Source organism: Apodemus sylvaticus, chromosome 4 (assembly GCF_947179515.1).
Source record: "Apodemus sylvaticus chromosome 4, mApoSyl1.1, whole genome shotgun sequence".
Taxonomy (NCBI): domain Eukaryota; kingdom Metazoa; phylum Chordata; class Mammalia; order Rodentia; family Muridae; genus Apodemus; species Apodemus sylvaticus.
The window spans coordinates 40,782,834-40,801,946 of NC_067475.1; the positions used below are offsets into that span (position 1 = coordinate 40,782,834).

The 19,113-nt window shown below is 37.3% G+C and overlaps 1 protein-coding gene across 2 annotated transcripts in view; it reads right to left on the reverse strand.

Moving 5' to 3' along the window:
* The window catches only part of Arhgap29 (Rho GTPase activating protein 29), a 67,735-nt gene that overhangs the window by 15,148 nt on the left and 33,474 nt on the right, over nucleotides 1-19,113 (reverse strand). For both annotated transcript variants that reach the window (XM_052179323.1, XM_052179322.1), the window contains exons 4-12: nucleotides 13,576-13,672; nucleotides 13,197-13,269; nucleotides 11,983-12,031; nucleotides 11,217-11,354; nucleotides 10,437-10,501; nucleotides 9,926-10,036; nucleotides 9,759-9,839; nucleotides 9,436-9,624; nucleotides 8,962-9,099 (exon numbers count right to left, since the gene is read on the reverse strand). In XM_052179323.1, coding sequence (XP_052035283.1) covers nucleotides 8,962-9,099; nucleotides 9,436-9,624; nucleotides 9,759-9,839; nucleotides 9,926-10,036; nucleotides 10,437-10,501; nucleotides 11,217-11,354; nucleotides 11,983-12,031; nucleotides 13,197-13,269; nucleotides 13,576-13,672 — 941 coding nt within the window. The remainder of the gene's footprint in view (nucleotides 1-8,961; nucleotides 9,100-9,435; nucleotides 9,625-9,758; nucleotides 9,840-9,925; nucleotides 10,037-10,436; nucleotides 10,502-11,216; nucleotides 11,355-11,982; nucleotides 12,032-13,196; nucleotides 13,270-13,575; nucleotides 13,673-19,113) is intronic.

Genomic DNA, 19,113 nt, shown 5'->3' on the forward strand with positions numbered 1-19,113 from the left:
TTACGTAGTAGGACCTTCTGGGAACCAGGTAAGTTCATATAGATATATATCTTAATTCATAGACAGATACACTCTCGATCTTGGTTATTATCGGCTATAGTTTGAGATAAAGGAGATTTTATAGATCTTTTAATTTAGTTTACAAACCTGCAAGCTAATATCAATCAAACATCGATAAATTATTTACAACTTTAAGATATCAACACATTTTAATCGTTCCTCACTGAGATGGAATCTCTTCCTCCATCTGAATCCACTGAAAGTCCTGGTATTAGTACCACCTATGGAACGACTCCCCAGAGGAAACAGAAGTAGGCAGACTATGGAAAGATATGACAATTTTGGGAGCATTTCTTGCTTTTCCCACTCTCATCATGTTTTCCAGCCTAGGCTGATTCCCACAAATGTAACACAGGGCATGGCTATAGACAGCTTCACGCGGGGTGGGGGTGGGGGTGGGGGCTCTGTGGACCGAAACAGTGGAGGGATAGAAAATGTGACTCAACACCTGGAAGAAAGCTCTGGTCTCTGACCATCCTCCCTTGCTCCTTACCCATACAAGCCTATGTCCTTGGGGCACATTCCTGAAACAGTGATGACAGTCACAGAACTGAGCAGATCGCAAACTCTGAAATGAATTCTCCCTTATGATCAGAGGAGCTCTTGAAAGTCCTGTAGCTTTCCTTTTCCCTTTCTTCCTGCATTACTCACCCACCTCCTCCACCTAAGGAGTAACAGGCTTTCTGGAGAGCAGAGCAGCCAGCACTGCACTTCAGCTTCCCACTCAGACCCAGGTGACAGACACAGAGCTAGGAGAGAGAACAGACCTACATCACATGTCCCCCACCCCCACTTTCAAACAATACTAGGACCCAATGTCCCACGAAGCAATGTTGAAAATACCTAGGATAGCATTCAAAATTTGCTGTGGAATGCTGTCCTCCGGGCAGGACAGGGCCTTCTTGAACTCTCAGCAGCTGGGATTCCCCTGCCTCCTCAGGGCTGCACAGGCAGTTAACAGTTGCTGGGAGTGGGGGTGGGGCACCACAGGCGCTTCCCTTAGGTGTATAAGCCCTTACCAGCTGCTGGGGGAGGGACTATTCCTCCATAATTAGCTTCTGTGGCTGCTCAGCTCCTAATGTAACCCCAGTTAAACCGATTGGTTCAGCAAACTAGACTCCGGTGTTAATGTTTCTTTGGAGCTACTGGTACTCTTATCTGGTGAGCAAATATTTGCTGATGATGTTTTCCCGGCAAAACTGCTTGTCATGTGAAATATCTGGAAAATTTTCACCACTCACAAAAGACAGATACTAACAGTGAGCTCTCATACTAGGCTGCAGCCTCTATAGCAACTATTATAGTGGCTGAAGAAGGAAGGGAAAGGCTGGGAGATGCGGAGATCTGACTGGCACGAGTGAGAATCTGAGACTGGTTCTCGCTCTTCCAGGTGTGGTGGTGTGTGCTCACATCCCAGTACTCGGGAGGAAATGGATCTCCAGATTTCTATGGCTAGTCAGCCTAGCCTATTTGCTGAGAAACCCTGTCTCAAAAAATGTGGATGGTTCCTGAGGAGTGAGGCTACTCTGAGCTTCTTCCAGTGTGTACCCATGTGCACACTTACACCACATAAACACATACAACAGTTTGGAACATGGAAAGATAAATCTTCACAGAGAAACTGAAGGCACACAAAAAAGGGAAATTTTAGTAGTAACAAATTCAAACTTCCAAAAGCAAAGTTACCAAAGGACTATACTGGAAAAGAAAAACAAGAGAGAGGCAGTGAACTTGAAGCAAAAGAACAGGACAAGATAACACTTCTTAGCTTACTGTTGGACTAAATATCAATAAAATCATCCTAAGTGGAAAATTTAATATTATAATAAAACTACTGTAAAGTTATAAATCTTAATAGAACTTTTATTAAGTTGGGGACCGCATTTTTATGGAGACATGTATATACACATATGTATGTAACAATGGAGAAAGGTGATGAATTTGAAAGAGCAAGGAGGGATCTATAGGAGGGTTTCAAGGGAGGAAAGGAAAGGAGGAAATGATATAATTTCAAAAACTAAAAGAAATAATGAAAAAGCAAACCTAGAAGAGCAGACAGTTTGGTGAGGTTTTTAATGTATACTTTTTAATAAACACACACCCACCACAATCCACATTGTGTAAAGTGGCTTACATGGTGCTAAGTTTTCTGCAGTCCACTTGAAGTACTAAAAATACTGGTTCTTAGTAAAGTGAGTAAAACTTAGCACAAATCTATATACTGGCAAGCTTCTGTATTGCTAATACTTGGGCAGTAACGGCAAGGAGGGTTACAAGCATTCAAAATAAAGTTTAAGCATACAGTTATTTCTCAGTACTCATGAGGACTGGGTCTCCATTCAGGGTACTCTTCAGATACCTAAATCATGCCAGGCAGTTGTGGTGCACACCTTTAATCCCAGCACTTGGGAGGCAGAGGCAGGTGGATTTCTGAGTTTGAGGCCAACCTGGTCTACAGAGTGAGTTCCAGGACAGCCAGGGCTATGCAGAGAAACCCTGTCTCAAAAAAAAAAAAAAAAAAAAAAAGAAAAAAAGAAAAAAAAAAAAGAAACAGCTGAATCATATGTCATATCATATCACAGCATATATATTTACTAATTAAGTAGACTAAAACAGCAAGGAAATTTGTCAGGCTAAAAGGAGACTGTTGGCTAGTTGTCAGTTTGGCACAAATCCCAGTCATCTGGGAAGGGGAAACCTCATTTGGAGAATTGTTTTCATCATATTGATCTGTGGGGGACATTGTCTTGATTATGGATTGGTGTGGGAGGGTTCAGCCCACTGTGGTTGATGTCATCACCAGGGAGGTGGTCCTGGCTTAAAAAAAAAAATCAAGCAAAGCAAGCCATGGAAAGCAAGCCAGCAAACGGCTATTTTCTGTGTTCTCTGCTTCAGTTCCTGCCTGCAAATTCCTGCCCTGCCTTCCCTTGATGTTGACCTACAGACCTCTGAACCAAATAAGCCTTTCCTCCCTATGTTCATCTCAGTCATTGTTTTATCTGAGTAACAGAAAAACAAACTAGGAAAGAGACATTTCAAAAATGAAAGATCAATGTGTTATGATGGTGTAACATTTGTTGATGTAGAACCAACTAACAACAGATTTCGAAATCCATAAAGCAAAGGCTGAAGGAGCTATAAGACCTCTAACCCCTCAGTAGAGAGACACAGTTAAATGTATCTAACCAAGAATACAGAAGGCGTAAGTTACAGCACAGGCTAAGGAACTGATGAGTACAAAAGACTAGTCCACAGTGAAAGAATATGGACTCTTTAAAAGTACACTCAGGAAGCATCACAATTTCCAAAGAAACACCTTTTAAGTTCACTGGTTTTTCTTTATTTTTTCAATTTTATCAACTTCTGCTTTATTTTTTAAACTTTATACTTAGTCAATCAAAAAATGTAAAAAAATTAAGTCTGGAATCATATAACTAATTTTTCTTTCCACAACAGAATTAAACTAGAAGTCATTATCACAAAAATTTTTCTGGAAAATATTTAAATGCTCAGAAAAAAAAAATCAAACAACAGGCTTTTACATTACCCAGCATTCAAAGATAAAGTCTCTACTAGGAAAACTAGAAAATGTTTTGAACTAAAGAAAAACACATTTCAAAATCTGTGGTATATAGGAAAGTAATCTTTAGGAGGCAATTTGAACCTTTAAAAACTGTATACTAGAGCTGGAGGCAGGTTTCAATGAAGAGTGATCATGAAAGTTAAAAAAAAAGCAAACAGAAAGCAAGCTGAAACTAATAAAACTAGGGGGAAAAATTAACTAAAACCTTTTCCTGAAAGCTCAATGAAATGTATAAGCTTCCTGCAAGACTGATGTAGTGTGTGCACTGATTATCAACATTAAGAATGAAAGAGGAGACATTACTCTACCCACTTAGACAAAGGTAAGCTATAGCCACCATATATGTATGTATGTATGTATGTACGTATGCATGCATTATGCATGTGTGTTTGTTCATCAAGTTGAAAGGGATCAATTCCATGCCAGTCATAAGCTACTTCACCTAAGAAATAATTAACTTGAATATATCAAAAGAAATGATTATGTATAAAAAAATTCCTCCAACAATCTCAAACCTAGTTACCACACATGCTGCTAGATAGGAAGAAATAACACAAGTTTGATAAACCCTTCCTCCCACAAGTTAAGAATACTTTCTCACCTCATTTTATGAAAGCAAATTACACTAACCAAAACAAAAGACAGTAAACAGGGAAAAGGAGGGAGGAAAGGGAAAAGAGGGGAAGGGAGGGGAATTGGAAGACAAATTACATGATCACATAGAATAAATACCAGATGAAACTCTCAGTAAACACAAGGGGAATGTCTAAGTTAATATGGGGCATCTTCAAAGACTCTATAGCCACACCCTATTTAAATAAGACTAAAAGCACTTCTTCTAAGATAGAGACTAAGACATGGGAATTTTCTCGCACGAATTTTATTTAACTGATAGCCTTATAAGAAACTTAAAAGATATATAAAAATAAGTAAAAGAACTATTAAAGGAAAAAGACATACAATTGCCCTTATTGCAAACAGCTTAATTTTCTACAAGGAGAACTGGGAGAAATCTACAGATGTCCCTAAAATAAAAGCATTTACCAAGACTCCAAAATAAAAGTTCATGCAAAATTTAACTATGATTCCTTTTTTCTTTTCTTAAAGTATAGAATAGAGTTTATTCGGGACATGGGGAAGGGAGTTAAGAGGGTAGTAGAGGCAGAGAGAGGGAGAGAGTAAAGAAGTAGAGGCCAGCCATGACCACGTGGAGAGAGGGGAAGGGAGGAGGGAAGGGAAGAGCCCAAGAGGGCGGGAGAAGCCAGCAGGAAACAGGAATAAGGGAGCTTAACTAGGATCCTCACCCCCCCCCCCCCCCAAGTCAGGGTTTCTCTGTGTTGCCCTGGCTGTCCTGCAACTCACTCTGTAGACCAGGCTGGCCTCCTACTCAGAAATCCGCCTGCCTCTGCCTCCCAAGTGCTGGGATTACAGGCGTGCGCCACCACCGCCCGGCTTAACTATGCTTCTTAATATTATGAAATAATTGATATAAGTAAAACCAGTCAAAGATTCTTATGTTGCAAACAAAGTTCTGATTTTAAAAATTGAAGACCTAAATTGAAAAATGTACAAACATGTAGCTAAATTGTTCACAGTTTGATCTAAGACTTAATACATCCATTCCACTGAAAATGTTTATAACATTCTTTTCACATAGACAAGAAGATTCTAATAATCGTTATGGAACATTAAAGAATGTCAAATGTAATTATTTTTAAAATATTTTTAAAATTATTATTTATTTTATGTGTATCAGTGTTTTGTCTGCATGTGTATCTCTGGACCACATGCATGCCTGGTGCCCACAGAGGCCAGAAGAGGCAATGGATTCCTTGACACTGAAGTTATAGACTAGAGTTGTGAGCTGCCATGTGGATACTTGGCATTGAGCCCAGGTCCTCTGCAAGAGCAGCCAGTGCTCTCAACTGCTGGGTCATCTCTCCGACCCCTCACGTAATTTCTAAAAAGGATAAAATTGGGCTCACATCTCACTTTCAGTCAACAGAGAGAATTCAGAAGTAGGTATGTAAAAATATGGTCAACTGGTTTGAAAAAGATGTAAAGGTAACTTAATGGAAACTGCATAGTGTTTCAACCTATCATGTTTGTGCACCACAACTGCCTGGCTTCTGACTTCATGCACACCCGAAGAAGGAATCAAAACCCATTACAAAACCCATACACATCTTACAGATGGTTATCATGTTGTTGCTGGGACTAGAACTCAGAACCTTTGGAAGAGCAGCCAGTGCTCTTAACTACTGAGACATCTTTTTAGTCCCTTTTCTTTTTTAATGGTATTTTTTTTTTAAAAGGTGGCCAAGAATAAATTATACTTGACAAGACAAGAGCTTGGAGAGCATCACATCTTCATACGCAAAATTATTAAGTCTCAAGTTTATAGCCCAAGCCAATGTATTAAAGGAAAAAGTTTCATCTCCTACAGTAGGCCAATTTCCTCTGCCCCAAATAAACAAAAAAAGACACATGTCCTCATTCCCCAAGCTTACTGAACTGTGCAAAGCAGTTGACCCTACCGGTCTAAGTCCCTGCTCACTTTGCCTTTCTTGAGGAAGCCCCAACTAAAATTCTTTTGTTGTTGTTGTTGTTATATTTTATTTGAGACAGAGTCCCAAATAGTCCAAGCCTGGCCTCAAACATTGCCAAGGATAGCCTTGAATTTTGATCACCCAAATGCTAGGATTACAGGTGCATACCACTACATCTAATTTCCAATAAAGACTCTTACTCTTAATTAATCTGATCATTCCGGTTTTCTGCCTGTCAAAGCTATCATGTCCTTGCATTACTGGGAAATGTCAAGTAATAAACTCTCTGGCACTGCCCTCCAGGTGCTGGTACTTGGTATCTATATGCAAAACAAAACAAAACAAAAAACAAAACCCAGCTTCAAACCACACCTTGCACAAAAAATGAACTCAATATAGATCATATATGCAAGTGTCAAACTATACAATTTAGCACAAAACAAAGGGGAAAACTCTATGACCTTGGATTCAGTGAAACACTCTTACAGACACAACATCAAGAGCATGACCAAAACAAGAGTAAGATAGACCTAAACTTTCCTGTAGAAGACACTGCTAAAAGTATAGAAGAAAAACTTTGAAATGAGACAGAATACAAGCAAATTTAATCATAAGAAAACAAAAACAAAACAAAAAAACATAATGAAAAATTTAAAATAACAAAATTGTAAATAAGCCCTTGAAACTATTTTTAATGTTATTTTTAAAGTTCTAATTAAAATATAATTACATCACTGCCCTCTTCCCTTATTCTGGAAACACAAATGAAAACCATAATTAGATCTTGACCACACACCTATTAGAGCAGCTACACATGTCATAATAAAAGGGTACTGAGCTAGAACTCTCACACTGATCAGAGCCACGCTGGAGAACTCTTAGAGTTTCTTATTGAGCTAATAATGCATCTGGCAGTGCTATGCACACTCCTATATAATCCTACAAGTATAAAATCTATGTTCAATAAAACCTGTCAACAAACACTCTTGGAGCTTCATTCATAACGACCCAAACTATAAACAACACTATGTCCCCCTGGTGAACGGACAAACACTGACACACTAACAGAGTCAGCTATCAAGCACTCCAGAGAATGGAACTACTGACACATGCACAAACGGATGAATCTCAAAGGGATTAGGGAGTTAAAAGTAGCCTGCCACAAAAGGTTGTGTACTATGAGTCCACTGTGAGACACTTTGGAAAAGTAGGGAACATTTACACACTGAAACGCTTATGCCAACATTTCCCACACCCCATTAACAAGACCGAGAACACCTGAGTATCGCTAAGGATCAGGTGTGGGTGTGGTGGCTGACAACAGACGGGCAACACTGATAAGATTTCCTGACTCCCAACTGTGGTGGCAGTTAACAGGGATTGATATCTACTTTTTAAATTGTTAACTACATGCCAAAAGGGCCTGTTGAATATAAACTCTTTACAAAATACTTAAAGACATGAATGAAAACGTGACACGGGATTCTTGTTTGTTCATAAATCACTCAGTTCAGTTTTACCATCTTTTTAAAACTTAAATTCCAAAACCTATCTCACAGCAATGTCAGACGTCTTGGAGTTTAAATCAGTTTTACCAATTAAGGCAAGAAAGGTGGTCAGTTGATAACCAATGCTCACATTTAAATTTTAGCCAAATAAATCATCAACTCAGGGTACATAGTGAAGAGAGAAAAGAAAAGCAACTAAAAAAACCCCTAAACAAACAAACAACAACCACCCAACAACAAAACAAGGCACAGTGGTACATAAACACAGAATATCTGGTGGTCACATTGTGAACCCGGAGATGGTATTATTTACTGAAAAAACCTGTTTCTAGTTGTGGTGTAGCTCAGTCTTAACACACACCTTTAATCCCAATCAATGAAGGAAAAGTTAGTTTGTACAAGGATGCAGCCATTTTTAAAAGTGATGTCTAATTGAGTGGCAGAAAAAAATGATGAATCAGAGAAAGATTTGACAGAACAGGACATGCCCAACTCTTATGAGAACAGGAAAGAGAGGCTCTATTAAAGAGAGCAGAAAGAGAACAAGGGAGGGGGCAGTTTTACCAGGACAGTTGTACAGAAACAGGTTACAGAGAGAACAAGCTAGACACAGGCGAAGACAGAACAAGCCAGAGAATGAGAAGGAGCCAGAAGATTAGAACATATTGCCAAAGTTAGTATGAGGCCAAGCAGAGCAATTCAGTTAGAATCCGAAAGAGAAGCCAGATTGACAGTCGGCTTGGAAGGAGTTTGAGCCAGAACAGCTGAGCTGTACCAGCCAGCTAGACTTCGGAAAGAACAAGAAAAGGTGAGCTTATTCAGCAGTGAGTCTCCGAGGCTGAGAACACTCTAGGCCTAGATGAGATTGCTTGGAGGCTAGAAGCTTCCAGGACTAGGTCTAGGTTAGCAGACTGAGGCAGTATGCTTCTGAGATGACAATTATTATATCAGGTAAATAAAAGTTACTTTAACATACATGTAATCTCAACTCTCAGAAGTTAGGACAGAAGACTTATGAACTGAAAGCCAGCACAGACTTCACAGTAGATCTTGTCATGAAACAAGAGGTGGGGGAGGGGGGGAGAGGAGAAAAGAGAAAGAAAGAAGGGGAGGGAGGGAAGAAAGTAATAGAAAAAGGTCGCTCAAATTAGGGATCACTATTACAAACTGAGAGTCTCAGAATTGAAAAGTCTCAACCATCTAACCAATCAGATCTCAAAGACTTTCTCCTGTGCCTTCAAATAATGAAGAAACCACTTACAGCTTTAAGCGTAAGGTCACACTGGAAAACAAGTGTCCGAAGCTGTGTTACAATTTCTCTCTTTGTATTTTCTAGATCATTCCGTCTTTCTTCAACATTTGTTACACAGACTTTGTAGTGTTCGTTTGCTTCTTCTACCTTCAAGAACACCACAGAAACCACAGTAATCACTAAATTTATACTTAAAAACTTACTGTATTAAAGCACTATTTCAAAAAACGGGAAATCTTTATGAAAAGAAAAATCTGAAATATTTTAATTGTTCAATATAATAGTATATGCATTAAAATAATTTAAAGATAAATAGCAGTTTGGCTAGCAATTTAAGAACACCAGATTGTAATTTGCAATTTACAAATACTATATTGTTTGCATCCTAAGATACTTCTGTAACACAATCCTAAGCAATCTCTAAGAGAGTCAGATCTTTAGCAGAGTAATACTAATTCAAGTTTCAAGTAACAAAAATATTACTTTTTGAAGAGCCTCTTCTTCCAGCTTCCGCTTTTTTTCTAGTTGTTTGTTGAGATTTTTTGCCAGTCCAACACTTGAACTTAGTTGTTCTTCTTCCGCACGAAACATGGACAATTTTGCCTTCTCGTATTCATCTTGCCGTTGCATGCATAACAATTTTGCCTTTTTGAGAGCCGTCTCTGTTTCCAGCTACCCAGAAAAGAACATTAAACAGACTATCAGACAACATTTTAGGGAACCCAGAGTGAGACAGGTGGTTTATATCCTGCAGGTGATCTTGGACGGTCATAAACAGGCAAGTGGCGCTCCAGGTCAATACTCACCAATTTATTCTGCTGCTGCTTCCACAGTTCTTTGATTTCCTTCCTTTGTTTCTCCATTTCATTCTTCCTCCCAAGTAGAGGCTTTTAAGGATATTAAAAAGCAGTTGTTTTATAAACCCATGTTGGTACTTAAAAAACAAACATATGCTGTACGTATTAAGTTTTACCTGCACAAATTTGTTGGCTTGGAGAGCTGCAATTGTTTGTTGTAAAAGGTGACTGCTGTGTATGTCATTAAGAAGAGCATTGGTAAACAGAGACTGCAGCGGCATAAACTCCTAGAATTTAGATGAAAGGTAAGGTTTATGATAGCACAGGGTTAGAGGCACTTGTGTCTAATATGCTGTGGCTCAGTCCCTAAAACTGGCATTAGAAAAAAAAATATTGCTAGAGTTCTAGATATATCTTCAAAATACAACTTTAGATGTTTTTATCTAGTAAAATGACTTGTGTTTATATGACACAAATATTGAAATTATGAACTAGTTAGCAAAATAGCATTAAAATAGGTATTTGTATAAATCTTAAATGCTCTAGTTTCATTCCTAAGGAATAACCATTAAAATAATTTTTTTTTCCAATACAACGATCAACAATTATGTTTTTTCTGTGAACTGACTGGGAATTCAACTAAGTAGTCTCTTATTTCAGAGCCTGCAGAGTTACCAGAATACTTACTTGTATGCCAATGCTAGATCTAGTTGCCTCTGCCAATTTTACAATATTTCTAGTGGACTCCAATTCTGAAAAGGTTAAAAAAGACAAAATTAGCATTTTTCCTCTACATATACACTCTAAAATTGTTTGTGCTTCTTCAACTAAGGAGTGATCACACATATTAGTATGCATCATGCTATAATAAGGAAGTAACTTTGAATCTAACTGCTCATCAGAATCAACTGGGAAGTTTCCAGACATACGTGCATGACTCTCTGCTGTCAGAACAAGACCTAAGCCAGTGCAGTCTGAGCACACACACTGGGGAATCCTACTTCCCTCTGAGCATGTCTCACCTTCACAAACAAATCTGATGCACCCTTGAGGAAAATGGGCATAACAATCCTGTCTTGCTTACTTCCCAAGTACCAGGGGCTTAGGACAGATAATCATAGGGAAGCATCCTCTCCGCTGAGAACACTGCTCACCCTAGCCACTGAGCTGTTCCTGCCGGACTTCCTTCTCTCTGCCTATACATCCACTGCTGCTTCTCTCCATTCACCACGTTACCTGGTATACTCTTCTACCCATCACAGTAGGGCTTCTCTAAAGGCAGAGACAGTGTTGTCTGTTATTGTGTGCCTAATCTAGCAGTCAACAGAAAATGCTTAGTATGTGTATTGAGTTAAGAAAGCCTACTAATCACTAAATATAAATCATAATACCTATACTGTAGAAAAATGAATCACAATTTAGCTCTAACATTTCAAAATTAATCAGATGCTCTAACAGAGAACTCACCCAAGTTGAGCTTTTTTTCAACCCACGACACTATATTCTTAGTATATTTTGACCACGTTTTAGCATATGACAAAGCCAGTTCTATAGAGTCAGTGTTCTTTAACAGCAAGTTGTCTAGTTCTATAGGAGAAAAATTTCCTGAAAATAAAAATATCAGTATATGTTAAGTATGAGCATATAGTGAATCTAAAAAAAAAAAAAAAAAGTACATTGGATCCTTAGGAATTAATCAATAAAAACTGGTTACAAATTCAAAGGATAAGTTTATAACCCACCAGTGTTTATGCTTTAAATTATATTGTATTTTTATCTTTACAAATGCATTCATTTTTACTTTCTGTATGTTTTATTGTATATCTGTTTGTGCACCACATTCATGCCTGATGCCCACAGAGCCAGGAGCAGAGTCAGATCATATGAAACTAGAGTTATGGATGGTTGTGCATTGCCATATGGGTGCTGGGAACCCAGTCCAGGTCCTCTAGAAGAGTAGTGAGTGCTCCCAGACACGGAGACACTGTATCTCCAGGCAGCAGATTTTTATCTTAAGATATATTTCTATTATTTGTTGAGCTACAATCTGTATGTAATTATGATCAGTTTGCATTATCATATCATCTACTTAAATTTTATGTTTTATATGTAAAACTATTCTATATTTATATTAAGAATGACTATACTAGATTACAAAGTACAAAGAAATTAAGTGTATCAAAATACTTAATGAAAGAAAACACAAATGTTCAATAAAATCTTAAACACTTACCTTTTTCATGGGGTAAGTCCACTGAGTCCACAGAAATGTTTTCAAAAGACTTAACACATAGAAGAAAACAAATTCAAGATTAGAGCAGAAAACAAATCACTGCTTCCAAAGTTCTATTCTGATTCCATTACTGACATAATTCCTGCTTAAAAAATTCAAGTATTTAAAACTCAGAGGCCTAAGAAGTCTACTTAAATACCATAACACTGCAAGAATTATTTTTTCCAAGTTTTAACAATAAATAAACTCTTTAATCTGATTAGGTTAAAAAATATCAATGAAACCATATTAAACTTCAAATTCTACAAATCTAAAAAGGTTCAGAAGTTAAAGAAGCAGTTACAACAAACTTAAGAGACTGCAAGCTTAATAGAACGCCCAGCATCTTTACCATTTTACCACAGGTACATGTCTTTTCAAGTTTTTTGGACAGCTTAGGACAAAATTTCCTGTGATAATAGAAATGCCAGCTATGTGTAGCTACTTGAACATTTGAAATATGGCTGATCAACTAGAAAATAAACTTTTATTTTTACTTATCAAATTTAAAGAACCACATTAGGCTACATCTATTAGACAGTGTTTAAAAATATCATGTTAATTGTTAAATACATTTTGTTTGTTTTTTGTTTTTTTTGTTTGTTTGGTTTGTTTCCTGGTTTCTTTGAAGACAAGCTCTGACTATGAAGCTCTGGCTGGCTTGGAACTTACTATGAAGACCAGGCTCGCCTCAGAGATCTGTCTGCCTTTATCTTCCACGTGCTAGGACTAAAGCATGTGGCTGTAGACTAAAGATACTTAAAAAAAAACACCTTTCGGCTCTATTAGGTGTACTGGACTGTACATTTAGGATTACCCAACCTTAGTTTGCCCTTCTCTACAATAGGGGGATAGAATGCTATTTTCTATGCCCATATCTGGCCTCCACCTGCTCATACACGGACATGTATCCAAAGCCATATAGCCACCTGCCCTTCCCTTCAGCATAGTTTTGGACCATAGGTTCATGAAGAATCAGGCTGTTTTCTTAATGTAGCATCACTTGAAAAGCATAACCAAAATATTGCTCCAGAAAGTGATTGTTTTATCATATATAAAATTAACTAATGTGCTTTGTATGGCCTCAAAAGATGAGGTAATCTATACTATAATACTAAGATCAACATCAGGAAACAGTTTATGACAGTAAGTTAAAAAAAAAAAAAAAGACCTACCTTCCTTTCCCGAGAAATAGGCAGGCGTAGTACCGAATCACTGCCTACATCTCCCATAAGGAAGTTTGTGAGGCTATTCAGAGAGGTTAAAGAAAAGCACAGAAAGAAAAAGACAAATTATTACACTTCTTGGTCTCTTCCCATCAATCTATCATCTAGAATAAATTGTTTTAAGAAACACCTAGGAATCTCATTATACAAACCACAGGCACAGCTCCTAAGAGCTCTACAAATTCTTGCAAATACAGTCAATAAAGCAAGCAAGCTGTGATGGCATGTGACACTACTAACAGTTTATTTTTCATCTATCCTACGGAGCTGTGGACTATTCTCACTAAGACATTCAGGAGCACTCACTGCAATGACAGTCTTCACTTACATGTTTCCAAAGGTAAATGCCAAAGTTTCAATGGAGGAAAAGACTTCTCGAAATAGATCGTTTTTGTTTTCTTCATTAACTTCTGTAAAGTTCACAGCTATAAGCAAAGATCAGTTGCAGTAAGTGGAAGAAAACACATTTAACACTAGATTTATAAAAAAAAAATCATTTACTTCTTGTAATCATCAGTGCTTCCTTCAAAGCAAAAGAGTTTCAGAAACTTAAAATCTAATACACAAATGAACAGAACATTTAAGTTCTTTATTAAGGAAATCATGCAAAAGCAACAGTTTGCAAAGAAGTAGCTGGGATTGCAAGCCCATTATATATGCATGACATAATCCAACACATCCAGAGGTGACTCAGTGAGAAATCAGTCTCGGAGTCACAGAGTCCATGCTGTACTTGACCTCTTTATGGAGTGTTCTGGGGTTTTTTTTGTTTTGTTTTTTTCCTCACTTACTGTTCTCTGGCATTTAAAAAAAGAACTAAAGATATTGATCCACTGAAGTTGCTATGAAGTACAAGCTTAATATAAACTGTCAACAACTGGAGCCATAGAAACATTTGCATATCATAAATTATATGACATAACATCACATTAAAAACCTAGTACTTTATAAAAGTTAAAAGTCCTAGTTACACATAGCTTTATTTCCTATCAACAGGCTCTTGGGATCTGAAGTACATGTTAACTGACATAACTTTTTGTTTATGGTAGGGATATTCATTTTGTTAATGAATATTAATGAAATACAATCTGAAAAGGTTATTTTAGTTTCTTTCTGTAAACTGTTGTTAAAACCCAAGACATAATCTACTAAAGCAAAATATGAAGTTGGAATTGGTCTCTTTTTGTGAGGCAAGCCTTGTTACTCTGTAAGAAGCAATGTGTTTACAAAGGAAGATGGGGAGGCTCGAAAGCCACCCTTGTTTTACATCTTGGCTAGAGTTCAAAAGATAGCTCTATCCCCACAGACTTGGTAGGCCTGCATACTTTTTTAGAATTTGGCTCAAATATGCAAATATAGGTAGAAAGCAAGAAACCCTGAAATTGCAACCAGAATTGTATATGAATATGCCTCTGTAGACTAGGGGTAGTCATCAAAATTTTCTAAATGTCTTTTATAACAAAACAAAAAACTTAGGAACAGTCAATGCAAATAATTTTCCTATTTCTAGACCTTTGCTCTGGTCAAATTGAAGAAATAACTAAAAACAAACAAACAAAAATCTACACAAAAGTGAAGAACATACAATTTTTTAAGACATTAGATTATTAGGCAGTAATCTTTTTTGTTGTTTTTTCAAGACAAGGTGTCTCTGTGAAGAGGTGGCTAGCCCAGAACTCACTTGGCAGACCAGGCTGACCTCTGACTCCCAGAGCTCCACCCACCTCTACCTCCCAAGTGCTGGGATCCGAGGCATGCACACTATACCTAGCTAAAAGGCAGTAATTTTTGACAAACATGAAATTAACCATAGCTTACAATTGCCCGAGTTTACTGCCTAATATTATGCAAAGTAGATTTCTAAACCAAGGATATGTCCAGACGCATTTTTAAAATGTCATAATTCTGAAGGACCAGTTATGCAGAAGAACAATTTTATACATTTGTGTACATACATTTATAAATGTATAGAATTGGGAAATTCATAAAGCAAAAACTAACATAACCACAGTGAAAATGGATATATTATTAGTGACAGATATTTTACTATTACTTTCAATAAGTGACAGAAAACATAAAATAAGGCAGGATAGTGAATTCCAAATGATACTCATTAACTAACCTGACATGACAGACATTTTGTACAACTCTATCCAGAAGTAAAATGCACAAGACACAAGTTCTCTTCAAGTCGATATTTAGAAACACAACTATTTTATGGTATATAAACTACCTCTCAATAAGCGTAACTATTTAAATTATTCAGAATACATCCTCTGATTACATGAAATTAAATCAGAATTAACAGAAAACATTTGTAAAAAGTTCTTGAATACTCGGAAGTTAAATAGCATACTGCTATATAACCAACCTGTGGGTCAAATACATGAGTGAAATTAGAAGTACTTTAAACAGAATGGAAATAAACACATGAAACATCAGAATCTGTAAAGGAGAGGAAGACGCAGGCAGAGGGAGGAATGCTAACAGGGCAAGCACATCCTCACTGTGGCGACAGGTTCACAAGAATGTGCATGTAGCAACATCTATCAAAAGTAGCATTAAAACAAGAGGAGCTTGCTGTCTGTCAATTAGACCTCAATAAAACCATTTTTAATTGTTCGTTGGAAAGTACTTTATAATACTATCTCAATTTTTATAATTATTTTTTCCTTTCTTATAGGTATATCTTTCTTCATGACATTAAACACTATTAGGAGACATAAATAATTATTACAATGACTGTAAGTAATAAAAAGGTAACTCTTTTGAGCCACCTCTCTTGTCTACATTCCTACTTGACCACCTAATGAGATTCCCGTAAACGCCTTTCCTTCCCCTTCAAGGCTGCCCTCATTCCTAATATGGGCGATCCTTTTTGTTCCAACAATATATTGTTTCTTCAAAACCGAGAACCAACACTGTTCCTTCTTCCTTCTTTCACTACATCTCATCCAATTAACACTTTTCCTAAGAAAATGTTCAATAGCCTTGCCATGTGAAAGAAAAAATTTGTTTTACCATGCTTCTTCTTAAGCTACTATCCAATCTAATTTCCGCTTTTCTCTACCAAATCTCTATAATTGGTAATGACTGTTTTACTTTCACTATGATTTATCTCGAATTCACCAAGATAGGGCTTTTTTATCCAGTTCAATGTTAACTTTTTCTATAAAGAGCCAGGTAGTAAATGCATTTTCAGGAAATGTTTGGGTTAACGCTCTGCTGAAGGAGGCTACAGACCATACAGAAGACAGTAAAATGCTTGTGTCCCCTGCCCATTGTGTCCATCTGGCCCTCCGGCTCTCTTTGTTGTCCTAAGTATGAAGATAGGTTCTACAAACAGCCTGCGTAGGCCGAGTCCTGCTTTGTCTCTGACCATGTATAAACACTAACACCTCTAGTTAGTTTCCTCACTTATTAAGTGGGAACAATTACAAACTCAACAGCTGGGGAATTAAATGACACAGGAACACTGTCAATCAACCAGAACTTTCTGCACCAGATCCCACCAGTGAAACCTGAGGATTTCTCTACCTTACTCTTCAATCTCCTTCTTTCAACTCTTCTACCACTTAATATGAATTCGACCTTGGACAAACCTCTCGCTTCAGCTTCCTCATTTGCTAAGAGGAAGCTGATCTCACAGGTCTATTCATCTTGGAATTGGGAAGTTTACAGGAGGTCATTCCTGTGAAGAGTGTAACAATGTCTGCCAAATAGGATCATCAATCCTAAATAATATCAGCTATACTTATTAATTATTACAGAATTAACCACTTCCTTCCGTCATGAAATACTCTACTCTTTTAAAAGTTATTTGTTGGGCTGGAGAGATGGCTCAGCAGTTAAGTGCACTGACTGCTCTTCTGAAGGTCTTGAGTTCAAATTCCAGCAACCACATGGTGACTCACAACCATCTGCAGTAAGATCGGATGTCCTCTTCTAGTGTGTCTGAAGATAGCTACAGTATATAATAATAAATAAATCTTTAAAAGAGGTAAAGCTTTGAAATTCCAGACCTGAGTTCAAGTCTGACCTTGACTGCTTCTAGTGTTGACACAATCTAAATTTACTTTCTATACACGCAAAGTAGCATATCAAGGACGGGATTTCGTCTCTGGGATATAGTGGCTAGAGTTCAGTAGGGATGAGCAGTGCCTCAGTTCTGTACTACTCTGCACATTCTGACCTTGGAGAGCTCTCCTCCTAGGCTGCTCCCTCCATACCTTACGAAGCCCACAGAGCTTGTCACTTCTACTCCCCAGGACCTCTTGTCTAGGCGCGGCTGCCACAGACCGACAGCTACCAGAGCTGCTTCCATATGTTTCTTCCACTTTCTCTTGCTGTTTCCTATACATTGCTTAGCTCAGAGTTTTGCTTCTAAAATGTTTTCTTTCTTTTCATTCCTATGACTACTGGCTGTCTCTAACCCAATGGCTCTCGACCTTCCTAATACTGTGACACTTTGATAAAGTTTCTCATGCTGTGGTGACTCCCAAACATAAAACTATTTTTGTTGCTACTTCATAATTGTAATTTTGCTAGTTATGACTCACAATGTAAATACCTGGTATGAAGGATAGCTGATATGCATCTCCCAATGGGGCTGTGACCCCTTTAAAAGAACACATTTTGCTTCTCTAAATTTTGGACTTAAACTTAAAAATGATTCCATAAAAATTTTAGGGAAAAAGATATAGAGAATGGTGAAACTTCAGAGTACGTAAGGCCATCCTAATAATTCAGACTCAAAACACACAAAAAAGGACTGATACTTTACAGTGTAAAAATAAAGAGTAAAATTATAAACTATATCGAAGAGTTAATGTTAGAAATATAGAGTTTCTATAAATTAATTATATTTAAAAAATATCAACCAGCAAGAGAAAATCAGGTAAGAAGCCAACTCAAACAAAAGGATGTACAAATGATCCTGAAACATACTCAATTGCACTTAAAATGGAGAGGGTGCAGCTCAAACTGCCCTGAGACAATGGCTTTTGCTACGAGCCTGGGTAACAAATCTTGACAGCTAGCACTGCTGACAGAGGCAGGGAAACCAGCTCCTTTTCCACTATTAGACAGCTGGGCTTGAGAGAGGAGATCTGAAATCAATATCAAAAAACACAACTTCTCTCAACACCCAAGTTACTAGGAATTTGCCTGGCTATGCACAGAAGCATCCACTGAAAATAATTTAAACATCTACGGGGAACGAACTGGTTAAAATATAGCACATCGACATTGTGTATTACTGAACAGCTTTGAAAAATATCAAGTAAAAGCCAAAGAACTGAGAACTGTTTTTGAGCAGACAAATGAGCAACAAGTAGGACTCTATCACTCCTATAGCAAAGGGTTAAAAGGAGAACTGTGCACGTGTTTGCCTGTATGTGTGTGCCATGCATTTCTAGAGAGAGTCAAGAGAAATCAGTGACAGACATTGTTTATCCAGGACTGGGATGAATGGCTACCTGTTACAAAGTCAGGTTTGCAGAACGGGAAGAAAGATGAGGCTTTAACAAGGCTGTGTGTGTGTCTGATTAAGGCTTGTTTTTCTATTTGCCAATTTATGAATATAGGGAAATATATAGATATTAAAAAACATTTTTTTCATTTATATTACAAATAAAACTGACCTAAACAGTTGAAAATACTAAGTACATTATAAATCACTGACATCTGAAGATGTCTTTATCTACTTCAAAAATAGGCGATATCTTTCTTACCATATTGCAAATATTTTGTCAACTGAACTTCCTGTTTGGAAATAGAAAGACACAGGAACTACAAATTACTGCCAGATGAATGGGAGAAAGCTAAGAATTTTTCTTTTAAAGTTATTACAAGGTATATTCCATGT